This window comes from Lonchura striata, chromosome 1 (genome assembly GCF_050655825.1).
Source record: "Lonchura striata isolate lonStrDom1 chromosome 1, ASM5065582v1, whole genome shotgun sequence".
Classification (NCBI taxonomy): Eukaryota; Metazoa; Chordata; class Aves; order Passeriformes; family Estrildidae; genus Lonchura; species Lonchura striata.
In genome coordinates this window covers 104,971,722-104,999,391 of record NC_140703.1, presented here as the reverse complement: position 1 = coordinate 104,999,391, position 27,670 = coordinate 104,971,722, and the positions used below count along the sequence as shown (strand labels likewise).

At 38.5% G+C, this 27,670-nt stretch overlaps 1 protein-coding gene across 17 annotated transcripts in view; it reads left to right on the top strand.

Moving 5' to 3' along the window:
* The window catches only part of LOC110483230 (uncharacterized), a 305,445-nt gene that overhangs the window by 128,222 nt on the left and 149,553 nt on the right, over positions 1–27,670 (top strand). For 6 of the 17 annotated variants that reach the window (XR_014949927.1, XR_014949925.1, XR_014949934.1 and 3 more), the window contains one exon: positions 16,486–16,609. The exons of 10 other annotated variants lie outside the window; for them this stretch is intronic. Coding sequence is in view for 1 of the 7 variants with exons in the window: in XM_085559785.1 (XP_085415911.1) it covers positions 16,585–16,609 (25 nt within the window). In the remaining 6 variants the exon portion in view is untranslated. Of the gene's footprint in view, positions 1–16,452; positions 16,610–27,670 lie in introns of all 17 variants that reach the window. One more of the 17 variants, XR_014949926.1, reaches the window with a different exon arrangement.

Here is a 27,670-nt window from a genome sequence, read left to right as displayed (position 1 = left end):
CAGCACTATCCAAAATATAAATAGAAAACATCGACTCTCTAAGTTTCTACAAATTTTATCTGCAAATGGCATTCAATGTAATTAAGGAGGAATTGCACCAAATTTCTATATTACACCTGGATTTAGTGGAGGGGGCTGTGAAGCAGTTTTGAAGAAACTGATGTGTTCTTAGGCTCTTTGTGATGGAAATTCCTTCAGATTTCATGGTTTTGTCATGCTTGAGATCCTATGTATTGCACTGATCAGCCGTAAAACTGTTCTTTATTTGAAATTAAATGTGGAGAAGTTTAAATTGTTCTGTGTGTATACAGATATAAGTAGCTCATCTTTGGCAGTGCTCAGATTATTTATACTGCAGCTGCAGTAAATTTGAGTTGCACCAAATGTAGCTCTCTAAATGTCAGCTTGATTTTCTCAAGACCTACTTTTGACACGTTATAAATATTACTTGTTACAGATGCTAAAACTCTTCAAAAGAGGAATGTCAGTCTCGGTGCAGAAATATGGATCATAACAGGACATTTATTTATATTCTTCCAAAACATTAAGAAAATTACCTTTGTTATGTTCATTTAAGGATTTTGGGATTATGGGAATTCACTATCTCTATCAGTAGGTACACACAAATTTCCCATAACTTCTGATGACTGCTGTTAGTGTTAATATAAATGTTTGGTTCATATGTATATCCAACATGGCGATCTTTCCTAAAACTAAATTAATGCAATCAAGTCCAGGAAATGTTAATTTAAAAGCTGAAAGAGGAAAAAAACCCAACAACAACAACAAAAAACAAACAAACAAATAAACAAAACCCCAAAGAAAATACAAATGTCAATTTTTAGTGATTATATTAAATTTTTATTGCCTCCCAAACATATCTACTTTTTTGTTTTAATAACAAAAACAATAAGATAATAATTTTATAATTTAAGAATTTCAGTTTCTTTCAGGCAATGAGATGGTCCATAATTCAAAGCTTAAAAGTGAAAAGGAGACTCCAGCTTTTTTTTTAGTTACTCAGAAAACACTGAATCTTAGTTTGCATTATTTATTCATTGAGACAAATAAAAGGTTCAACACTATATATGAGATGGATTAAAATAATATTGATTGCAATTTTCTTAACAAATAACAAAGCAGAAATGAGAATTTGCATTCACGTGGAACAGATCGGACACATTTGGAAGAAAAATGACCTATCTTAGAAAACATTTTCTAAGTACACAGGTAACACTTAAACTTCAAAGGGTGCTCTTTCTCCCATCATGCAATTACACCCAAATATTTTTGCTTGGGTTAAATGAAAAAAAAAAAAAATCTGTATTTTTTGCTGTAGAGTTTTTAAGACCCCTGTTGTTTTGCTTATTACTGTGGATGTTAATTCCACAATGGGGCAGTGCTGGTGTGACAGACCTTGCCCTTTTGCAGCTGGGACTGTCACATTACACTGATCCTAGGTACTGTTTGTGTTTTCTTCTCTGACCAGTCACCTTTAATTACCCAAAGTCTTAGCTTTATTTCTTTGCAATCAAGAAGCTAGGGTTCTAGAGTGAAAAAGGTATTTTTTGTTGGGTTGTCGTTGGTTGCCATAGGTACCTAAACAAGGGACTGTTAGAATGGGATGGTGTAATGGAATAAATGCCAGTTTGGGCAAAGCTCCACAGAAATTGCCTTAGTTATTTTTAAGTTTTTCTGCTTCATATATTAATTTCTGAAGTACTTCTGAGCCATTTTATTGACTATATTAAGAGCCTAATTTTTATTGATCTTGCAGGTCACTCATTGAAATTTTCACCAGAGTTACATTCAGCACGTATCATCTTATTGCAATGGTTTTATTATTATAACTTTAGTTATGCTTCAGTACTAGTCAAAACCAAATCTAGCCATGTTTGTGACTTGTCTTGGCCATCCCCAGACTTCAGAGGAGTCAATGGTTGGTACGTCCGGGAGGGGTGATGCAGAGTGGTGCTCAGCCCCTGAAATCTCACAGGCACATTCTAGGAGCCAAACTCTGTTCCATGTAGTCTGGGGTTAATTTGTTGATATTGATATAGTCAGCAAAATGTTCAGCACAAATCAAAGCAAAAATTGCACTGTGCTTTAGGTTCAGGCATAGAAAAGAAGAAATTAACTTTGATCTTTAATAAATACTCTGATTTAATTTATGAGAATTGGAAAAGCTTGTCATGTACTCATCAGTACCAGCCCTTTTACCTGTGCTAAGATACAGAAGACCTGCAAAGAGATGAGAATAATTTCTATGTGAGATGGCAAGGCAAGAGAAAAAGAAATCAATTCAGCTAGAACATTCCAAAACAAATTCATGTTCTACTGAAGGATCAAGTGCAAGGGCTTAGAACGTTTGGGTTAGCTGGGGGACATAATCTGAATTAGATCCACTTGAAAGGATGAAAAAGCATCAATGGTCTATCCAGTAATGCCACAAGTCTTCAGCTTTTGTGGTTGCTGTTATTAATGCAGCATCTTGCTTTCAATAAGCAATGTTTACATTTCAATTGTAGCTTCCAGCTGGAGTTCACAGTTCACATTTTTTTGTAGCTGTTAAGTTGCATTGCAGTGAAGCCCAGTTTAATTCTTCCTCTTGAGTCTGCTATGTAATCTTGATTTCTTAAGCATATTTTCTAGCTGTGGTATTCTTATTAGACTCAGGATATTATGACATTTTCAAAATGCTTTCTATTTATAACTTAACATTATAGAATGTCAAGAATAATCAAAAGCATAGAGAGATGACAGAAAAATCCCATTTATATTATCTTTCCAGGTCACATTTCTGAGTTTTGCTTAAAATGCCTTCTCCAGGAGCTAAAATTGACTTTTTAGCAAATGAAACATTAAAAAAAAGTTAACAGAAAATGGTCATGATCACTCAATAATATTGGCACAGGTTGTCAAAGTTCAGAGGTAGGTGGTTTTGTCACAGTTCAGGACAAGTGTTCAGCCCACACAGTGACTCAGTGTGTCAGAAAATCACCCCAGCTGGCATTTTCTCTTTTAGGGCCTTGGGATGAAGCTTCTCTGAGGTTTGGAGGGATGCTGGAAAGGGGGAGAGGTAACATCTTGCTCTGCCTTGCTGTCTATGGAGCTGATTGTGCATCTGACCAGGGAGAGAAGACTTGTAAATCATACTGCACTTTGGGATGTCAGGAAGCTTGAAACCTTGCTTTTTCTTCCTCTCCTGAAATACAGACCCCGAACAATGGGCTCTTCTTGCAGGAACTACAGCTTCTAACCATGCCAGTGCATCTGGCATCTCTGCCCTGCTCCTATCCCTTGCACCCTACTGCATCAGTGGGTTCACACAATGAGCACTATTCTGGCTGTGGTCATAGGAGCAGTGCATGAGAAGAGGAGAATTTTGGAGCTGTAGCAAGACCACAAAGCCACAAAACAGGTGGAGGCATGGCTTCTCATGTGTCATGCATGGAATGGTAAGGCACAAAAGCAGGCAGGTGAGGCACACATTGTGGTTTCAGCATCTGCCAGTTTTGGTGTCCATTGGTACAGAAGGATTTAAATACAGTACATCAGTAAGGATTTAAATACAGTACATCAGTAAGTAAGTATGTTGCCTGACATTGCTGACATTCATATATCTGCATGCATATTCTGCTCTGTTTCAGCTGCTGAAACATTGCATGTGTCTGAATGGTCAGAGGCTTACAGCATTACATGTGTAAAATAAGTAATTAAATTATGATAAGTTATAGAGATTTAAGTTTTGGGCAAACAAGGACTTTGGTACCATGTAATATTTGGAGACTTGTGGCAGAATCTGTGGCCTGGGGTTGGCATTGTGGGCTTCACAATGGCAAAGAAAAAATGAATGATCTATAGTGGTGTGCACAGCCCTAAGCACTGAGGCATCTGAGGCAGCAAAAGCAAAGCCCTGAGGACTCACTCAAGTTTTAAATCCCCACCCTCTTCGAGGCTTATGTGCTTCACTGTGCATTTCTCTGCATGCATTTCTCTCACACATGATTTGCAGCCATGAAAGTAGGGACTTAATCTTGAATATTCACAGAAAAACACATAGAAGAATCAATCTTTTCTTTTAAGAGGGAACCAGAGCAGAAGTAGGTGGTGATTCCTCTTATCTCCTCCTCAGCCTTTTCAAGAGAACATCTTGTTTCAGCCCCTTTTTCTGCTTTTGCAAGCACAATCTGACCTGGAAAGTTCCCCAGCATAGAGACTGTGGGGGAGGACGGGTACTTTCAAAATCTGCCCCAGAAGTTATGGCAGATTGTAAAAAATATTTACCAATTCAATGAGCTACAGAGTGGGGAGTAGGAGTAAGTGTAACACCCTGATTTTCCATGGGTTTGGAACCCTCTGGTCTATGCTTCAAGGACAATTTTGTTGTGTGATATTACTTAGGTAGAGACTGATCTATAGGACTCTTTGGAAACAGTTTCCCAAGCCAGCTTCCCTACAGAGCCAAACTTTCTTCTTTATCTCTGTCCCAATGAATGCAAAAATGCTCCAAAATTACCTAAATGAAATAGCTAAGAAAATTATAATGCAAACCGATACATTATTCATTTCCTGAGGAAAATTTTGGAAACTGATCAAAATAATTTAATTAGTTACTTCATTGTGAAAAAGGTTTTAAGAGCCAATTAGACAAAGCAAATGGGGAGAGCTGCAAGCTTTAAATATAGAATGAGTAAAGTGAAATACTATTCTAAGGAAAAAGGTGGAGATGACAGTACATGAAAGGGAAGTGATGTGCAGATGAAAGGCACAGTAGCAGTAAAAGATACACAGTGAGGGTGATAGCATGAACTGATGGGGGTGCAAATGAGATCAGTGCAAACTAGCATAGATTCATGGAATGGCACTGCTTGGAATGAAAAATCTCGCATTGATTGCAGCTGTCTCAAACAGGGACTTGCTCAGGTAAAATTCTAATTGTGCAGAAAGCCATGCAAAGCTTGTTATCTAGCATACACACACACACACACACATATATGTATGTGCATGTATTGTAGTTTGGCTAGTCAAATTCTTGTCTTGTATGTTGGTGTGACATGTAAGATCCCACAGTAACAACTGTCTCCTTGTGTACTTTGATGCTTTCATTGTTGGCAGTGTAGTTAGTTTCTCCAGACCCTGTACATTGCATTGATACATTTATACACCCAGCTTCTCTCTCTCTGCATATGCACAAAACATTTGTAGGGAACGTTTATTGAAATGATATAAAACTAATAACACATGATCTATCAACAGGCTTGGGTTGGGAAGCACCAGACAGGTGCTTCATACCTGAGCAGTGTAGAAAAAACCTGAATTGGAATATTCAAGTTTTGCCATGTGTGTAATATCATACACATTGGGCCAAGCTCTGTCTACAGTACAGAGTTTCAGAGCTGTCAGTTTGTACTACTGAATGAACAGGCTCATGTATGTTATGCATCCTCTTATTCCAGTGCTCTCCACTGCTAGAAGTGCTGTTAGGCCTGCAAACTTTTGCCTCCCTCTTATAACACCCAACATCACATGTACAAGTCTGGTAGTGTGAAGCAAATTTAGAATTTCCCTCTTTCTGTATATGTCATTACAGATGGCTACAGATGGTTCTGTTCTGTACAATGGTCTGATGCAGAAGGTAGAAGCTCTCAAAGTGTGCACTTACATATGTGAAAAGTGTGTGAATGCCAAGGGTAAGGTGGATTGCTTGGACCAGATAACCCAGACTTTACCTCACACTCAATGAATTTATTTATAGAGGAATAAAATGCTTCCTATGAAAAAGGAAGTGTTCTTGTAGCTGCAAAGAAGGCTGAAGCTATTGATAAATTGATGAGAAGCAAAATTTAGACTGTAATGTTGGTAATAATAATGCTAATTAATGGCATTAATATGGGAAAAATAAATGGTTTTATAAGCATAGAATATGTAGAGTTATCTGTAAAACCTAGATTGCAAGGTCATAAAGCAACATGAAGAAAAGCTATTGTTACTAAAGAATGTATTTCAGATAACCCAATGTGTTTTCTCTTCCACAGTATAGACATTTCTGACAAAAGCTGAAGGTCACATCTGGAAGAGGAAAATGTATTTTCTCACAGAAGGTATTAAGGGGTTTAAGATTATGCTAGAGCACACTGTTAAGTATATGGAACAATTACATTTTGACAAGGTAACTGATCTAGATGAATGACATTCACAAATTCCAGAGAAATCATTAAGGTAAAGTAAGAAAAGCCTTTTGAATATCTTTTTTTTTTTTTCACATCTTTTTAACAGCAAGGAAAACATCAAAAGACAGAAAGAGGTATGTAGTTTTTCTGTATTTTTGGAAGACAGTTGGAGGGAGAATTAAATGGAATTATCTCAACTGTTTAGAGCATGGTGCTTATAAGGCTAAAGTTATGGGCTTAATCCCTGTATGGCCTGTTAACTTAAAAAACTGGACTTGATGATCTTCATGGGTCCCTTCCAACTCAGAACATTTTTGATTCTGTGGATATGTAATGTGGAAAGAATAACTGATGTTGTTTAAAGTCCAGGCAATCAGGCTTGATGAATGTGTAATATTTCTATGTGGAAAATCCTGAATAGGCAAAGAAAGTAAACTAAAGGACATATTGGGCTTGGACACTATGTCATATGTAGGCACACACAAAACTAATTTCTCTAAAAAGCTAAGCTTGAGATAAACACTGAGGACGGATGAAATTAATTTTAAATTAATTTAGGATAAAAAAATAAAGCAGGTAAACTTTGTGAAAAGAGATGAAACAAATGGAGCTGAACTAGTGGTCAAAGTTGAACACCACACTGGTATACAAGATGGGGGGTACTGAAAAGACAGCAGACTCTCCAGGAAAAAATAAGAATGGAAGTAGAAACATGAATGCAGAAACATATTTTTAATATTATGCTGGTAGGAAAGAAGTAGTAAAGTAAAAATACTAGAGGAATGCAATTAAACTCACCCCTAGCAGCAGAACACTGAATGCCAATTAATAATTAGAGCTGGACATACAGATAATAAAATACCTGCACAATGCTTACCAAGATAAATAATACAGAATCCTTATTTTCCACATATAAACATACTTATTCAAATATGTAATATAGTTACTCTTCTATGTAAAATATGTAATGTAGTTATTCTCTTAAGTGCTAAATCCATACAAGAGAGACTAGTGGAAAAAGAGGAATGATACTCTGCTGAACTCTAAAGCATTTAATGTGCTGTGCAGAGTATCCATCTATCTCTTTTATTTTGCTGAGAATCATTCATAGAATCATAGAATCATAGAATAGTTTGGGTTGGAAGGGACATTTAAAGGTCATCTAGACCTTTGACGAGCAGAAGCATCTTCAATTCATCCTCCAACCATCTCTGTCATGTTCCTATTCTTTGAGTAAGTAATCTCCAAGTAGAATTTCACAGTTCTTTAATATGGTTACAGTTTATTTTTGAGGTTAATCTGTGTCAAGATTGTACTGCTCCCTTGATTTTTGGATGGTAGCTTTAGGTTGTGGGCAGAATCAGAAAAGCATGTTGCACAAATGGTGCATTGAGCATAAGCAATGCAGTTCAGTCCAAGTGAAATAACAATAAAGCCTTTAGAGCATATCATATTTTCATCTTCATGCCACATATGTCACAGATAAATGATTTTAACAATACAAAAGAGAATTTTGCCATGTATTTTAGTATGCATTCTTTTTGCCTGTGAAACCTCATACTTCTGTACAGTAAGATCAGCTATGCTGAGTGAATTATCCTTGTAAATAGGAAAAAGAGCTTTATAAAGCTCTCTAAAATTAGGTATAAGATCAGCTTGTCTCTTGTAAAAATGTCAGAGTTTCAAGTGCCAGTTTCTCACAGATCTACAAGGTCAGAAAAGGATGTAAAGTCATACACAGGAGCTGGAATCAGCTCTTGCAAATATTGTCATGTGAAGCCATACTTGCTCTCCCTGAAGGACTATTCATTATTGAACTTCGCAGCTGTGGTGGTTTTAGGAATAGGAAGGATGCTGCAGATGGAGAAGCGAAAGCTTCTTACAGCCTTTGTGCAGAAGAAAGTTTAAGGAAGGAAATACATGCTTTGGCAGTTGCCATTTTGGTGAGTTTTTAAAGTATTTTAAAGCTGAATCCCTGGCTTAGACTGTTAAGTGCATCCAGGTAATGAGGACAGGGCAGAAGAAAATAATATCTAGTCTGAGCTGTAAGTGGTTGGCAGTACCCACATGCTGAGCTGATGTATCCACAGATTTAAATTCTTTTCAACAAACTTATTCCATAGCTCATATATGTTTCAAATATACTTTATTAAAATTGCTGTCCAGAAAAAAAACTATTTTAAAAACATCCTTTTTTTGTGAAAGTATATCTCAGAATTAAAACTGCTCAGACAGTGAGATTACACACTGCTTTGTCTGTACATTGTAATGTGTTTATTTATAGGAACATGATTTTTAAAAACACACACAACAAACAGCATTGTATTCTCCAGGCAAATGCATAAGATGGGCTAAAATCTCCATTTGTCTGTGCTGTGCATGCTCATTTAGATTATGGTAAAGTGGGTATGAAACACTACTGGAACACAAGGCAAATGATGTATGCCTCTTTGCAATGAGATAAACGATTATATGTGGTATTAGAGCCATAATTTTATGCTTGTTAGTCATCCAGTTTTGATTAAGGGAGCATTTGTTTTAAGAATAAGTCTGCACTGGCATTCCCATTTTCCCTTTCTACAGCAAGATATATCTTAAAGAGCAGGACAAAAAACAATTTAAGAACAGGACAATTGGGGGTGATGTGGTGAATCAGCACAGCACAGAAAGGAACCAGTAGAACAGGTACCAAATTGAACTCTTGGTTACTGGCTTCAAAGGTAATTTGGGTTTAAAGGTACTAGGGTCCTTGAGGTAAACACTGTGAATTTCAACATTCCTCATAAAATGTTAAAGTTGACACAGAATGTTTGCCTTCCAAACATCAAAACCTTTTCAGATTAATTCCACAATTGTACATATTGTGGGATTTTTGATAGTTCCAGAAGATTTCAACAATTGCATACAAGATTGATACTCTTGAACCAAGTCAAAATCAAATGAAGGAAAAGAGAGAGCTTTTAGCCAGGATCATACAAGAAAGAGATTTAAAAATGTACTGCCGTCTCCTAAATTTCTCTTGCACAAGTCTTATGAGTAAAATCCAGAATTTTTTTTCCCTTTCTAGATAACTGAGTTGATGTAACACAGAGGAGTTATTACCCCTTCTGACATATAAGATGGGTAACTCAGAGCCAGAAGGAAGTATTTCTTAGATAAACCATGAGTAGAGGAGGGTGAACATGAGTGCCATATTCATTGCTATTTGGATTCAGGAAAATCCTGCCTGATAAAAAATATATGGAGGAGGTGTGTCTTCTCTGAAGCCTGGAACTGAGTATGTATTCACTTCTCTTAAAATGGAATAATTGATTCCTAGTGCTATCTGTCCATAAGCTTGTATGTGCACCAGAAAGGAAAAAAAAGGCATCTTTAAGTACATCTGAATTTAAAACTTTGGTTCAAACATACTGGGAATGAAGGGTTTTGAAATACAAGTTATAAGCTAAGATTTCTTTATATTGTATCTTCAGCAATCCACTTGTTTCTGTTACATACGGGCCAGCTAAGTGGGGTGCAAAGTTCTTATCAAAGAATTCACAAAGGAAATAATCTGACATAATTCAGGTATTTCAAATGACTTGTCATTTGAAGAGTGGTGCAATCATTTGCAATGTAGGTGTAAAGGCTTTAAGTTCCCAGTTCATGTGTCAGTCACAGTGGAAGTGTGTCCCCACGGGCAGGGGGATGAGCCCTAGGTCCCAGGATCTGCACTGGAGAGCCTGTCTGGAGAGTGAGCTCAGAGCTGGCTGGGGCAGCTTCTGCAAGCAAGACTTAAGCCTTTGACACCAGAGTCACTGCTAGGAAGAGGTGACTGCTGTTGAAGGGAGCACGATTCCATGACATCTACTTAATGCACACAGGTTGCTGGGAAATTTATGACACCAGAGTTTTCAGTCCTGGCAGAGTGACTTAATGTATATTTAAACCTACAATAGCCAGGACATATTTCATATCCTGGTTTTCTTTTTCCTCTAGATATTGCCACTGTTTCAGTGAGCCCGCAGGGCACATTTTCCTGAAAGACAGATACGCTTTTTCATGTAACACCCCATTAAGTAAAGCCCTTTAGCAAGGACAAAGAGTCTCTGAAGATCCTTTTCTGGCATAGGGTGTTTACAGAATGAAACACAAAGCTGGTTGTTTCTCTGAAAAAGAAAAAAATTCCAAAGTTCCTGGTTAATCTGCTGACTGCCCTGAAACATTCTGTTTGTTTTGGTTTGGTATTTCACAAGAAGGCTTCTGATGCTTTTTCTTTAGCCTCTTGCTGATGGCTTTGTCAATATCTTTCAAGCATTTGTTATTGTGCCAAGTATTCATACTTCAGATATATGTAAATGACAAAGATGTTGGAAAAGAAAATGGCTGCTATATATGTGCAAGGCTCTGAGAGCTTCAAAATTAGTGAGTTGCAGTGTAGAATAGTTATATTGTGATGGATTTCTCTTCCAGCTGTAGAAAGCAGGGGAAATATGCACACAGTGGAGTGTGCACACGACAGTGTGGTTTGTCAGGTAACCCTTCTCTACAGTGTGGCAATTTGGGGTCAAAAGTAGCACCTTGGTGCAGTGGAGTGATTTCAAGAGCCTTGTCTCTCTTTGACTTGCATATGTGGCTTAGTAAAGAGCAGCAGAAGCAGTAGAAAATGTAAATAAAGTGTGACTGACAGTTTCAATGTATTGCTTGGCTGCAGAGCTATTTGAAACAAATTGTACAATATGGAGCTGGTGGCCGTGGGATTGGTGTCTTCCTGATGGACATGTTCCATGCTCTTAGCTTCAGATCAGCTTTGAACAGCTTTTTTCAAATTTTTCTCTGCCTGCCAAATTGTTCCTCCTATCAGCCGTTCACAACTTCAGTAGAATTTATTTCTTTCCACCTACCATGCACAGGAAATTTGACTTAGAAAGATGAGATGCAAATGTTATGCAGGGTTGACCTTTCATTTACAGGGTAACTAATTAGCTTGACAAGTAACACATTTAGTAAAATATGTATATGTCATTAGATAATCCAGCCTACCTCTTTACGGTGACTTCCTAAAATACATATTACTATTGCTGCAATTAACTGCAGGCTTGCTGTTGACTTCAGTAAGAGCAGGACTACAGACTTGTTATAAATGCAAAGTAACTTAATGTACAGTCTCTGATCTGGCAACCTCATAGTTGCTTCTTAGTTGTGCTTTATCACCACAATGTACTGCTGACTGAGTACCTTTTCCAGTTCTGCTTATCTTTGCTGTAAGACAAATGGCATTTAATATGAAAGACATTAAAATGGAAATATTTTAAAATAAATTTTGGAGAAAGATAGAATTTCTGAGGTAGACTAAACACAGGACAGGGTGCACCTGGGCAACTGGCTGGACAGATTCCTTTAACTAAACTATAGGATGGTATTTATGCATATGTGCGGTGCTGATATCTGTGCAGGAGGTGTAATTTATATTATTATTTCAGTGCAACTAAGCAAAGAAAGACATGGTCATGTTCATTTTTACCATGGGTGACAAGCTGGTGGCCTTCAAAGGGTCTGAAGAGAGGTAGTTGTGCCCTCCATTGAAGGAAGGGGACAGAATTAGTTATGTGGACACAAGAGATTGAAACAAATGGCCAAGAATTTGACCCAGGTCTTCCAGGCCAGCAGAAACAAGCTGGTCATGTCAAAAATCTAAAGCCCGCTTCTGATTGCCTTTGGGAGTCATTTATTGCCTTGAACAGATGTTCTCAACCACAGTTAACCTTGAATCCTGCATGGTTTGGGTCTGATGTAGGATGATTAGCATTCCCTAGCTCTGGACTGCAGTGTCTGGTTTTTGGTGCCACCTCACAGTATGGCGTGGCAACAGAGATAAATGGTGGCCTGCTGCAAATGGTATGAGGTGATGCTTTGCAATTCTAATGAACCCATCCTGTGCTCTTCAGTGTCCTTTAAACCTTGACAATTAGGAAGAGTAAAGAAGGGGAAAAGTCTTACTAGAAGGGAGGCAACAGGGAAGCAGAGCCTGTGAATGCCTACAACAAAGAGGAATTTAATTTCATACTGATACTTTTAATTTTCATGTTCCCTTTTCAGATATATTTTGGAAGATGCTTATGGTTTTATAATAAAATATATCTGTTAACTGCTTCACTGTTTTATATGCTTTTTATTTTAATCTGGCCCTGAGCCTGATGTTTCCATTAACTCATCTGCCTTGTCCTTCTTTATTTATATTCTTCCTTGTCAATTTTTTGCCTCTTTGCCTTTAATGAAGTAGAGGTGGCAGTTTTACAGATGGGAAACTAAATCACAGAGAAACTACGTGACTTTTTACATGACCTATGCACAGAAAATTAATAATCACTCTTATTGACAGGTGCAGGCACTACATGTAAGTACTACAAATAGTTCAGCTATTTTGGCTGTGTTGATCTGGGGAAAGTTCAGATTTTATGAGAGAATGTGTGAAACATTAGTGCAAATTTTGTTTTCTTTTCTTTACAGTTTTGCTCATGGTACATACATTCAATGAAGGTTTTATATACCTCTGGGTCCTCTCCTGGCCACCACTGGGTTAGATTTCTCTCCTCTACTAAAGTGCTATTGTAATGCTGCATTGGTTTTGGCTTTTGACATGGTCACCTGGTAGAACTATATCATGAAGCTCTCTTTATCCTCCCTACTTGCTTTCCTTTTCCTCCATGTTATCTTTCTTTCATTGCTCATAGGCTTTTCTCATGTTCTTCCTTTCTCCTTTCTTTTTAGCAATGTCTCCTGTTTGAAGTTTAGAGCAAGTCTTCCCTCTCTGCTGAAGCATTTCACTGCTGTCTGCTATTCACTGTTTTATCCCCTCCTAGGAGCAGATGCCAGCCTGTGCTGACATCATCCCCCAAAAGATTGCATTGCTAATTGCTATTACAGAGAACTTGTTTGTTTGTTTGGTTGGTTGGTTGGTTTTCATTCTGCTTTTGCTTTCTATTTTGTCCTTTCTGCATTGGGCAGATCGTTCTCGGTGAGCTCAGCAAGGTCACTGGAGTCATTGGCAAGCTTGTACAGAAGGGTGTCCTAAATGATCCATTTGAGGCATGCAAACAAATCTGTGATGCCTATTGACAACTCCCAAGATATTTTAAATACCAGCACTTTAGCTTTCAGCTAAAGTGCTGGTATTTAGTTATTATTGTTAATTATCAGAAGAAGACTGCTTACCATATTTTACTTATGTAACTGCACCAGGCCTTACATGCATACAGAAGTCATCTGTGGGTAAATTGTAACTTTACTTAGCAGCATAAGGGGTCAGGAACTGGCTAAGACAATTTTAAATCAGGTTGCATGTAGGGGTGTTATTGCTGAATTTTTAAAAGTGATGATGTCTGAAAGCCTTGTTAGCAAATATCTTTGAGAAGTGAGGAGGATGTTGAGATGCCATGAGGTGAAAGAAAGGCAAATATCTTTCAAGATACATGAAGAAGGGGAGCAAGGACAATACAGACCTGTCAGCTTCTTCAAAAGCCAGATGAATGATAATTGATGCTGGAGGCAAAAATCTTATTTTGTTTGGATGTAAAAGGTTTTTTTACCAAGTGTGAGTTAAAAGTTAGTAGATAAAGTCTGGCTGAGATATAGTTCTTCTCAGAAATATCTTGTGGCTCTGAATGATAGAAATATCTTGGAACACCAAGAGAGGGTACAAATGATACAGAACAGACCAGAACCTTCAGCCACAACCTTTTTCTTTTTCCAGAGGAAAAAAAAACTTTCCTTTACTCATATGTTCATTGCAATACCTGGCATTTAGGTGTGCAATTACAACATTTTTTCATGTACCAAGGTGTTTAAACTAAAATTTAGCCCAGGTTCTTGGAGGTGAGACTTTAGCGATCAGCAAATGTACCGCTTTGCAGATGTGGCTAATTGTGTGACCCATGACTAAAGCACCATTTTGAGAGTGTGAATTGATTTCATAGATATTTTCTCATTTTGCCTCATAAAAGGCAGAAATGAAAGAAGCATCCTTGGGCCTATGAGAGCCACAGAAGAGTCTGTAATATGTCATCACCACTGGACAAATTTGTTCTCAGCCCAGCCTACAAACCTTAGTCTGATAGTATCCAAATACTGGCATCTTTCCCTTTTGTCTATCCATAGCCAAAGGCCCCCATCAGTGAACTAATCCTACCAGAGCAAACACTCCTGTTAGAATGGAAAAGAGCTAAAATTTTTGTCTTACACCTCTGCTACAGGTCAAGTAAATCACCCTGAATTTTCAGTACAATGACTGTGACAGCTGAGAAAAGCAATTCATTAAAGACAATTGCATTTTACCAAAGAACTGTTATCCAAAATAAAACAAAGGGTTCACTGCAGAAAGAAAGGAACCTAAAATAGTGTTGGAATAGATTGTCCTTTCCAGATCAAATGCTAGTATTATTTTCAGCTCTGCTTTTGGTAAGTCTGCAGTACTCTGGCTAAGCACCACCACTGGCCAGGTACCCATCTCATCCTCTGCAGCACCGAGGGGGAAGATGGTTCAGCAGAAACTTCTTACCCATGGGGCAGATGTAGTGCCTGAGGCCTTGATACTGCTTCTGCAAAGAGAGAAGGAGCTAGAGACATATTCAGCCCTACCAACTTTAAATGTTCACATTTTGCAACATCTGCAGAGCAGGAAAAGAGGCAGATTAAGAATTCTTGACTAGGAATCCCAAGGTCATGCAACACTATACTGTTTATTAACCTGTGGAGGTGATGAAGATACAGACTGATTCTTGTGACATATTTATTATATTTGATGAGCTTTTTAAAAGAGTGAGAGAGAGTAGATTTAGTTATCTAGGCTAAATATATGGGAACATATACAATGGATTATGCATTTATGCATTTAGTTGTTTCTAGACCAAGAATTTTATGAAGTGATGGCAGTTGAGAATCTCTGCTCGATTGCAAAATATTTATATGCAGAATTTGGGTACCGGAGGAAATGACACCACACTTAAGTTCCAGAGTTCCTTTACACATGCATATAACAGCCTGACACACTGTGTACAATACACGACACATTGTGTACCAATCTCTTCCAAGTAGACTCTGCTCCACAAAATATGCAGAATGCCATCACTGGAAAAGGAAGGGTGGCCACTGCATTTTAGGTATAACCTTTTCTTCCCTGCTCCTATATGGATAGGGGGTCTGGTCATGGTATAATTAACTTGCTTTTTCTTGCTTCTTGGCTAAAATATCTGGATTCCTTTGGATAGTCATTTGATGAATCTATTAATAACTTTTCCACTGCCTTTTTGAAGTAATTTGGCTAATGTGCAGAGCTGAACTTACAGCCAAGTCTGAAAGGCTTTTTTCCCCATTTAGAAATTGCAACTGTTCCTTATGTGCAGCAATAGTTTTCCCTTTGAAGAGGGTAAGATGGCTCTATTAGAAGAGCTTATGGTTTTTGGATATGTCTCTTGGGTACTTTTACACAGAAAATGATCGCATTGAAGTACTTATGAAAGGGAAACCCTTTTACTTGTTTTGAAGCTGGCATGGTGCACATCAGGTAGGTCTGGATGCCTGTGCTTAGTGTGCCTTTGCAGTGCCCTCAGTAGAACAGGACAGCTTTGAGCACCATTAGAGGTATCCCTGCCTCCTTGTTATGGTTGTACCAACTTTGATCCTCAGCCTGGGAAGATGAAAAACCAGTCAATGTCAACAACTGCAGTGGCTTTTTGTTAATTGTCAGACTGGATCAAAGAGAGAAGCATTTTTTGTTGGGATTGCATCAGGACAGTGCCTCGTTCAAGGGGGATGGAGGCAGGCTGGGCATGTAAGGGACAGCTTTGCCCCAGGCTGCTGTGGCTTTCTGTGGCAACTTGGTGGCATAATCAGGCTGTTAAAGTAGGTGCTGGGGAAGAGCCAGTGGCATTAAGGCAGCAGGCAAGAGGCTGCATGCAGCATCCAGGTCAAGCTGACATTTCTCTCTGGTCTGCAAGACAGCCAGCCTTGGTCCTGTCAGGCAGGGTGCATGTACAGCTGCCTGTGGGGGGAAGGGTTGTCTAAGAAACAGCAAGGCTGGTGATTGGAATATTTCCCCATAAATATTCTTCCAGCATAAATGATTGTGATGAAATCATAAAAGTAATTGACTCTTGTAACTCTTTTTTTGAAAACAGATTAAGTATAAAAACATGTAGAGACCTCCTTCCTTTCCAGAATATTATTGAAAACTAATAGACCATCTGAGCCTGCAGTATCATAAAGTCTGTATCCTTTTTTTTTTTTTTTCACATACCTTCAGATTCATCTCCAGCAGCTCTCCATCTGTTTGCAGGCTGTTTTCTAAACCAGTGTGATGCCTCAGGTGCAGAAGAGAGAGACAATAATTAACAATGTGGCCTGCAGCATCTTGGGGAACAATTAATTTTAGTGAATGGACAAGGGGAGGAAGTGGGAAGGTAAGTTTTGCTTATTTGTCTGCTCATGCATTCACAGCTGGCCATATTGGATAGATGCACATATAGATATGTATATGCCTCTCCCAAAAAGACCATTTTCAGCGTTCCAACTTTCACTCTTTCGCAATGGCTGTTGTGCACAGAAGCTACTTGAAAATGACAGTGCCATCTGCACTGAGGAGATTAGGGGGTGTCAAGGAATACTCTTTTTCACTTCTCTCATTCCTGCTTCTCTTCATCCTGTCCCTGGAAAAATCCCAGCTTTTAACCTGTCAAAATAGTTTTAAAGCTGGTCTCTGATGTATAGAAACCTGTGAGACAGAACCATGACAGCTATGTACTGTCAAAGGAGTATGACTGCTCAAAAAAAAGAAAATCCAATACGGCTGAATAAAAGAACAGGGAAATGTAGGAGTCTGCAGTAGCATGTGGGGTAGTTCTTTCATGCATATGAAAGATACATTGATCAGGGAATACTAAATTTATATATAGAAGACCATTTGAGTGGTTTATACTTAGAGAGATTATAATGTGTATGCACAGAACTGAAAATTAAAGATCTGCACATCTACAGAGAGGTTAAAAAATGAAAACCATACGATGAATTAGGATTTTTTTCCTGCAGCTGTAGGTTCCGAAATTAGAAAGCTGAATCCATTTATAAGCTCTGAAATGCAAGTGGCCTCATTTCCCATGTGTCGAGCAGCCACTGCATCTGCCTGTTTCTGTTATTAACACTGGCTCCATTTCTGAAAAACAGCTGTCAGGAAGGAGATCCTACAGGATCTCCTCTGATGTGTCTAGCTGGCAAATAACCACATCCAACTGCAGGACCTATGTGCCACGTGAGTACAGCTGGAGATATGGGGAAGTGCTGCTGAGCTTTCTGATTGTATAATCTCCAGGTAGGAATCCAGCAAAGATGCTGAGGGAGGAACCCCACCACACTTGACTCCTTTACTCCTTTTTCACATCCCTCTGTCCCTTCCTCTTCACACACTGGTGCACATGCTGAATGCAGAGACTATTTGAAGCAGCAGAAAAAAGTTGCTGTGTGATTTTTGAGAATGAGATATCACAGATGTGACTGCTTGCCTGTGTGGATCAGGTAAAAATGAGGTATTTCAAGATTGGTTAATCTCACAAGTACATGGTCAGATTTGGAAAATGGCTGTACTAATAACAGGCACCTGAAAGCTTAATCATGAGCCTAAATAAGGTGGTTTCTAAATGTTTGACTTTATTCCAGAATTTTGTAATTTCACAAGTGTGTGTGCAGTAGAGAGAAAACAATGTGCCCCACTGGAAAGCTAGCAGTACATTCATCCCTTCAGAGAACAAGCTCATTTGCCCTTTCCGTTTTATGTCTGCTTATTCAAACAATTAAGTAAACTTAAAAATAAAAAGCATCTCCTCTGAGCCATTCTCATATGTTTTCAGGCAGTAACATAAATAAGGATCAGTAATCTAATGTAGAACTGATTTGAGCATGTTTGCATGTTATTAGGAAGCTAAGAGGTTTACTCATGCCTTTGGCTCTGTATGTATGTAGAAACAGTTGCATGAGGAGGCTGCTGTTGCTGACTGCTCCTTGTGCAAAAAGAACCCCCAAACTTGGGCATTTTTCTCTTCCAAATGTCCAGGCTCTGATAGCAGGGAAGTGTCATTCAGGATGTGAATGAAGGCTGTCATTTGTGCATCCAAGAAAGGACTGTAGAGTAAAGGTAGAAGTATTTTTTAATAAGGAAATTACATGCTGGGAAAGAATGTGAACTTCTCTGGAATGTGAGGAGCGGATAATGTTAATATCTGCATATCAACTTTGCCCTCTTGATTCACTTCATGCTGCATCAATTATACTGTAACTTTTCAAACTGCTGTCTCTAAGTAGCATTGTTAACTATAGCCAAAGGTTGGGAAAAGATTATCCTTTTAAAATTTGATTGCTTGCTCACCAGGAAAGCAACAGGAAGGGTGGAAAAAGGTATTACCAGGTCCTGTAAAAAAATAGAATCCCATCTATTTTCACTTCTAAATGAAATAAAATAAAAAAAAATTCTCATTTTTGACAATATAAAATACTGCAATGTGAAATATAATTTTGGTTGTAATGTATGCATTATATTGCACAGAAGTATAAATATGTATCATACAGAGGCTCTTTGCCAAAATGCACCATTTCACTCCCTTAAATGAGCTTACTCAAAACCAATTTTATATGGGGAAATTCATCTAAAATCTATAGATTCCCATGAATTTTCTCATACCACTCAAGTTGCTAACTGTAGTGAAAGATGTTCAAACATTTCCAACTTGTCATAAGTTCCACAGGGTCATTTTGGTATAAGACGTAGTTTTGCATGCCCTGGTTTGTATTGCTCCTTTTTTGCATTATGAATGGAAATGGGTTTATGACCTGAAAAAGAAAGGAATTGGTAGTGTAGGGAGCTCTTTCATAATGTAAAGAGTAGAGAATAGAGCAGACAAAGCAACTCCCAGTGTGTGAGCTTTGCACAGCTGTGACTGTGATTCAGTGATGTTTCTTTCAGTTCTTTCAGTTCTTGGTCAAATGGCTGCTGAACATAAAGGATGAGATGCTCTTAACTCATACTTTTAAAAGACTAGTTAGCAAAGCAAGTATCTTTCTCTTTCCTATCACTGAGGATAATTTTGCTGCCTAGAAGAATATCAGTCTTCCATGATCCAGGAAAACCTTCCTCAGAGTTAAACATTCACTTGTATGATTATAAGCAGATGAGACTCTGACCGTCTGATATTAAAAATAACAAAAAAGGAGCTGTATACATTACAGTAGTGAGTAAAGGGTGAGAAGGAAGAAAAGGTACAGTGGGAGTGACACCCTCAAAAGATATACTAGGGAAAAAATCCTTACAGGGAAAAACTTGCCATCATTAGTAATCAAAGAAGAAACTAATGTAAGGAAAACAGTACAAAGGTAGCTGTTGAAAATTGAGCATTTGGATATAGGGGAGAGTAACATGAAAAGAATTGTCCCAGGCACAAATTCCATAGGTAGAAAGCACAGTTATAGTCTCTACCCTCCCTGAGTGGCTACTATCTACCTAAACAAGGATCTGATGCCAGGACAAGGATTCTCCTGCTGAGAGGTAAGACTTGGGTGAATCTGTTTTCAGATGTCTCTGCCTGTGCTTCAAAGACAGAACAGAAAAAAATACCAAACTAAATCAAAAACAATGACAACAAAAAACAGATGGAAGAAGAAATTCTCATGAAAAATCATTATATAATTTATAATTTCATTATTGAAATTATATGAGACCGAGGAATTCCCAGACTGTTTGGTCCTGCAATAACAAGGCATAGAAGAAGGAATAGTCTTGTAGCAGTACTGGAAATGTTCATAATATTCATATTTTGAATATTCCTTGTTGAAATAGTCTTGGTTTCAGAGAGAACTGGTTCCTTAGTCCTGTGTAATGATGAACCTGGCCTACAGCAGTAAGAAAGGAGGCAATTGAATGAATTATAAAACGGAATTCAAAGTACACTAGTAATAAACATGGGTTTTTTCAGTGCTTGTGTCTTTCCTGCTGCTGGCATTCCATGATGATATGGTAAAGCTACCATGTATCTAGCAAAAATTTAAGAAGAATATTAATAAGATGACAAATTCTTCTCCTGCCTATTTACTGTCAATGATAGACCTTTTCTTTTGTACCTCTGCCTAAGAATGGCCTATAGTTACTGTATTCCCTGTTTCCTGACCTATAGTGGTTCCTTAGCCATGCTATGCATATTTTATCTCATTTAATCCTTCCTTTGAAGTCATTCCCTCCAGCTCTTTGTCATTTGCCTTGCTTTTGTCTGGATCCCTTCCAATTCATCCTGGCATGAAGGTAGCCAGATGGACAGTGTTTGGGGTGTGCTTTCAAGAATATGCCATCAGGAAGGATTGCCCAAGCCCTGCCATCTCCCAGGAGGACTTGGTAAACCCATGGGATCTCCACTGGCACCCTGGTGCCTTCCTGCTCCTAAATGCTGTATTACAGACTGCACACAGTGGAGCACCTAATAAAAGAGCTGCAAATTGCACTGGCTGTTAGTTCAGGCTTATTTTTTTGTTGTTAGTGCATGCTGCAATCCCAGATCTGACCCTTCTTCCTATGTATGCTGCTCAGATCTTCTTCAGCCTTGCTACCTTTCTGTTCCCTTTCTCCCATGGAGTATCTGTCCTGCAGTGTATGATTCATCAGATTTGCTCTTCTGCATTTTTCCAGTTTGGATCTCCTTCAGTGTTTCTAGACAATATCATAAGGCTCCTTAGTGCACTAAGGTATTTGTGTTTCTCCTCTGTGGGCTCCTCCCATGAACTAGGAAATTGGTTATCATCTGGATTTTATGACATCAAATCACATGATGCCCACATTACAAACAGCAGATTTTGGCTCAGTGTGCTGCTTTTTTTGAATTTTCTAAGTCTCTCTCCAGAGCCTTAGTCAAAAAGAAAGGCCATGTGGATTCTCAATGTGTTTCCCTGCTATGCTCCTCATTTGGAACTCAGATTAACTAACAATTCTTTCTAGTACTTGTTGACCTCCAGTGATGCTTGAAAAATGGGTTCTGCACCCTTGAATGTGAGAATATAAATACTGGAAGTCTCTTAGGTTGGTTTTTAAAATAGGAGATTGCTGTCCCATCCTCAAGGAAAAAATATTGTTATTCTTTGTAAAACTAACACACACTCCCTTCATTTTCGCAAATATGAAAATAGTGGAAATACCATGTCAGGTGTCTCAGTGTAGTATTGCAGGTAGATAAAGCACAGTACCCTGAGTATGTCCAAACCAATTAATGTAAGAATATTTCAAAATGTTTCAAAAGCTTGATTAAAATATTTTTTTTGTATTTATATCCTGTTCCATTGATCATGTAGCTCACAGTTCTGCCAAGAAAAGCTACTAAGATGATATGCATTATTTATTCATTAATATTTCATGATTCATACAATGTATAAATCTGGATGTTTGCTTGCTTGATCCCCTACTGTGCTTGCTAGTGATTCCCTTTACAGTAACCATTAAGTAAACTTGTATTTTGTTCTGAAGGTTCTTTCTACTTTGGAAGGTCTCTCTGCTTGCTACTTTCCTTGTTACACCACAGATTTTGAAAAACAGTAGTTAAATGTTTCTCCAGTTACTGAATTTTTAATCCCCTATCATGTCTACAATCTCAGTCTAGTGATTCTGAAAAATAGAATGAGAGTGTAGATCAAGAGGAAAAGCAAGGCATAGTAATTGGGAAAAGCCGAGAGATTTGGCTTTGGAGGTGCTTTCCTGATCTTAAAAACTTAATGGAGACACATGTTGTGAGCTCATTTATAAAACTCAGAAATACAAATAAATTGTCTGCAAAGACAGATTGTTTTGGGGGTTTGTTTGATTTTGTTTGCTGCCCTTTTTTTTTTTTTTTTTTTTTTTTAGCAAAGGAAAAGTTCGGGGATTTAATAAAGATACAGGAAATGACCTTATTTACATAACTGGAACTTCAGCTGACAGTAGTAGAGATGCTGCTTTCAGGAGCATCATTTATATCACTATTTATGTATAAAACATTGCTATGTACTCATAGATACAGAAATTTATTTTAGATCAAAGAACCACAGAATCAATTAGGTTGAAAAAGCCTCTGGTATCATCAAGTTCAACCCTTGACCAAAGCTCAACTAGATTGTGCCACTGACTGCCATATCCAGTTATTTTCTGAACACAATATAGTTAACATAATTTCAGCAGGGCCATTATGGACATTTCCCACAGTTCTGAGGGCCCTCTGAGGTGCCCCTTTTTTCCCCAGATGTCTGCTCAAGACTGGACATTACCAGAGTGGTCCAGGAGAACTCCCTGGAGCATGTGCTAGGGGCTGGTCCAGGGAACTCCGCAGCACCCAAACTGCATGGATTGTCTGTGTTTTGGCATCTGAATCCCAGGCAGGTGTCCAAATGAACTCTTCCTAAGGAGCTCTTTAGCATTTGCTAGCTAAAAATAGAGTTTAGGCATTTGTCTGTGAATGCCTACCTGTAAATGTCTTCAGATCAAACTGATTTCTTCCTATGATGTCAAATACGTAACTCAACAGAAATTATCATGACAAGGTAGAAAAAGATACAAACACATCCAAAATCAGTCTGTTTAATTTTTAAAAATTTTCTTCCTTGTTCAGATACCTGCACTAATTGCCTCCAGTTAATTAGTTTCATCGTTGTCACTTTGAGCAAGCAAAAATAACTGAGCAACTCCTTGATATCATCTCTAGTTCTGCACCTGGTACTATGTCAGCAGTGTCACCAAGAAGCAGATCTTTTGATCTGTCATGTTGGGATATGGCCAAGGCCACTTTTATGAGGAGCAGGGCACAGAGCTCTGCAGGATGGATAAATACAGGCACGGCTCTACTGCTGTTAGAAAATCAGCTGCTGCAGTACTCCCTGACCATGCTCTGCTGGAGCTGTATTCTGCATTCCCTATGTAGCTACAGGGATGAGTTTTGTTACAGCAATGATAGCAAGGCTGATTAATGTAATGCAGTCAGAGACCAGTCTATTTCTCTAATGCCAAGATAGCACCTTTTAAAATAAAACTAGCTCCTGCTTCTGCCTGAATGCTGCTAACCCTCGAGATATACAGGAGGGTTTATGAACCTCAGGATCATCTGTCCTTTCTCCATGTGTCTTTTTCCCTATCTGCCCTTCAATTTCACTGTGCCTGTGTTCCCTGTCCTTCCCTTCCCTACCTAGCTTGAAGGATGCAGTTGTTATTCACCCTGAACCTGACCTGCCACTTTTACTTGTATGTCCTCTTTGGCCAGTCAATGCTTGCATGCAGAAACAGATTTTAAAACACTGTCACCAGGTGTTAATTGGAGATGTGCTGGGGCCTGTAATTTTGAAAGGACACCAGTAAAAATGATTAAGGAAAACCCGTTACATATTGGAAAGACCATTCCCATCTAGCAACAAAGGCAAAATTTGCTCAAAAGCAGAAGATTAGTGCAAGGAGAAGGAAACATCTAATTATAGCTTAAGAAACTAAGGTAATTTTTGGTGGTTTGCTGAGATGAATTTAATCTGGGAACAGCAACACTGGGCAAGTTTCCTATGGCCAGGGCTGATGGGTCATTAGGCAGGGCTAGCCAAAAGGCTGGAACAGCACATTTTCTTGGTGGCAAACTAACATGCTCAGCTCTGGTATGCAAATTGATGTGCAGTTCTACCTACTCTGCAAGTGTGTGCCTTTCAGACAATCTACATCCAATGTCCAGGCAGATGACTGCAGACAGATGGAGTTTGTCTTTCTCTGCATTTCCTCAGACAGGTGTACCACTTTCTCATTTAGTTTTTTCTTTTTCACGTCATGTTTCCAGGAGGTTTTTGAGCAGTTAACTGAATATCTAATTATTAGGCAACTGTAAAACCACTGAAAAGGAAACAGTGAAGAATCTAGTAATAATGTGAATGTAGGCATAGATGCCCCTGTTGGAAAGATGTGTTTCAATTTCAGCCTTTGTGAATGACAATTTAATTGCTGTGCCTCTGCATTTGTGCTCCATTCACTACAAAGGAAATAAGTGGGAATTGAAACACGGGAATAGACACACTGGTCATAACTGAGCTGTACTGAACTGCTGTGTACAAGTTGATGATTTTATAATGGGCCCATCTGCCCATCTCAAAAAACCACTACAGAGGTTGACAGGATTTGCAGCACATGTTGTTCTAGTTTAATCTTCAGAATAGCAAAAGGTGTTGGAGTTTACCTGCACAGATCTTCATAATTTCAAGTTTCTTCATGTGCTCTGTGGATGAGTCTTAAATAATTTTCTCTTGCCTTTTTTCCTGGTCCCTCACTAAGATGTATTTTTTCCCCCTACTACTGAAAGCTAGCTTTGCATCTGTTACGGTTTCTCTGTATAAGGCTCCCCTTACTCTTTGTCCACTTAACAGAACTAGAAAGTTTAACAGACATTTCTATGAACCTCTCTATTTTTTCCCCTAGAAGTTCTTGTGGTTTTGACACTGCATCTTTCAAAAGATGTTAAGTATTCATCATGAAGTCTCTCTACACAGAATATACCAGGTTCTCTTGCAGCATAGTGATAAAGTGGTCTAAGCTTTTCACTCTTGTTGTAGATTATGTGTGTCTTGGGATCTTCTGTTACTGTGTGAACATTTTGCACTTTCTAAAAAGGTAGTTCATTCCTTAGTATGTGAGTCTTTTCTGTAGGATGAGCATGACCAATTCTCCTCATGGGACGTGATTGTTCAGTTGCCCCACAGCTATTTATTTCAGCTTTAACTCACAACCAATCCTAATGTTCTTTGGCAATTTCACCTGCCTCTCATAAGCAACTTCTTCTGCTCCCTGCATCTACATGTCTAGGCTTGAAATAACTCCTGCTTTGTCACCAGCAGGTTCCTTCATTGGAAAACCAAAAGTGCAGGCACTTTTCCCAGTATGGATTAAACTCTGTACCTGCCTTTCAGCAATAATGCATTCTCTGAAAAGTTTTTCAATGCTATCACTTCTGTTTCTGTGTAAGCAGATTTCTGATGTCTACGTGTTTATACACCTGACTGGCCCATCAGACTCTGTTAAAGTTTGGTTTACATAGTGCTGCTTTGTTCATGGCTCTGTAATAATACCCTATCCCTTATCAAGAAAATGCTTTTTTATTCCAGTTGCTTGCTCTCTGCCCTGGGAACAAGATTTTCTCTGAAAATTTTGTCTTTTTTCCTATCCTCATTTATATTCTCCAAATAAAGAGAAAGCAAGCAAAGCAAATACACACTGAATCTCCAAAGCATTGCAAATTGATCTTGTGTTGTCAGGGAATAGCTATGATTTAAGTTAAATGACAGGCAGGCAGAAATCCTGCTTAAGATTTGTTATTCTAAAGAACTCCTGGGAGGACCTTCCATGCTCAGATACTCCATTTTACCATTTGCTTCTCATTTTCCTACAACTTCCTAGGGTCAGTCCTGTGCTGCTGCCTGGTGAAAGATGCCTCTTACAGAGAGGTTCTTGGATTACCAGCTCCCAGGCTGGCCCTGGCATTAAAGTGGAATTCACCCTGTTGCTTTAGATACCATAGAGGATTGTATTGGTGTGGTGGGTTTTGCTAGAGCACCCCAGTGTCAGCCTCTTAAAGCTTGCTATGCCACACACATATAAAACCAAGGTGAACTGTACATTTGCAATGCCAAAATTGAGTAACAGGTCACAGCCTTATAAAAATGTAGCCAATGGGAACTCAGGAAACCCTAGACTGGTTCTATCCTTGTATCAAATCCAGAAAAGCCTGTGAAACATGTCTGTTGGCAAGGTATAAAAGTGGATCTACTATCTGTGGGCAAGGACTTGAATATGGTCTACACAGCATGTCCTCAAAGTCCTGGCTGGTAGAAAACTCCTGTCTCTGATGTGCCAGGGTGTCCTTCTGTTTCCATTCAGAATCAAAGACTTTGCCATCCAGCTCATGTATTTCCAAATCCCTCCTAGCATATCGCTGGCTTCCACCCACTATGAAAATTATGTTGTTCCTCAGCAGAGACAGGTACAATTATTCCCTGTTTTGATCATAAACAGAATCAGATAATGGCTTCCTTGGTGTTTAGATTAGACATCTAAATTTAGTTCTTCTAAAAGCAGGAAACTCTTTTCCACAAGACTTAGTGGTATTTTTTCTCTTATGGATGACATATTTCATGCAAGAATCATTTGCATAATTACATAACTATGCAATTTGTATGTGTTACATACTGCTTTGCACTTGTTTGAGACGGTGTTAACAACTAAACTTGCCTGTGGGGATACAGGGTTAAGGGGTGACATTTGCTTGAACTCTGTCTTTGGGAGCACTAATCATTATCTGGCTTCCTGGAAACTAGCTGTAATTCCTGTTATTTATTATCCTCAAGCAAAATAAATAAAATCACCAAATGATATAGACAAGTCTAAGGTCATAGAAGCATAGCTTATGCTTGACTTAAAATGTCCTGTACAACTTTTATGGTTTGATTTCAAATTTAAATTTAAAATATTTTAACAGATCTAGGTACTTCACATTGAAGTTAATTCCATGATCTGTTGTAGGAGGTTTTGTATTACTGAGACTCACTGTCCTTGAGAGGCACTTCAGTAAGAGTGCAGAACTTAACTAAAGATGGAAATCCCTAATTGCTGAATGTGTGGACCAGTACTTTTAGCTTTCATGAAGAGCATACACAGGGAGGTGAATTGATAAACAGCAGCAAGCCCAAGTCATGAACAGAAAGGAGATTTCCACTCTCGTATCACAATGTTGTGGTCCCTAAGCCGGTGGCCTTACAGTCTAAAATAAAGACAAAAGGGAGATATTTGTTTCTGGGGGCTTTTATTCAAGCCAGTGAATATGATGTGACATAAGCAATGTTATTCTAATGACATACACCAGCCTGGTTTGAAATGTCATTGGTGTTTTTGTAGGATAATATTAGGTTAATTGCTTTTTTGGGAAAGATCACATTAAATTTCTCGATGGTTTAGTAGTTAGATAATTTATGATCTCCCTTGTACGTCAGAGGCTCAAAAGCACTTTCCTGGGAAACCCCCTGTACAATGAAGTTGGGATTTTTTTCCTTACGAAGAAGGGAAAGGAGTTTTCAGTGCTTACTGCAGGTCTCTGGAGGCTGTACCTACACGTGCAAGAAGTTCAGTGCCATAGGAAGAGATGCAGCTGGTGTTGAGGACGGATTGAGGACAATTTTTTTCCCATTTCAGGTGAGTTTTACTTCAAACTAGCTCTGCTCTGAACCAAAAGACAAAATGGTCATAGCAGCTGGAAGACAGTAAACGTGTTCCTCAATCCCATCCTCCAGTTTTATTTAATTTGAAAAGAATCTGGTTAATTTTAGAAGTATCCTCTGAGGCCTTTCCATCGTATGAATCAAAGCATGCTAAGTGGCAGTAACTGCACAATCTGCCTTCAAAAGCACGTTCATGATCTGAACTAAAGCACAAATGCAGGCATACTCTGTACTAAAAT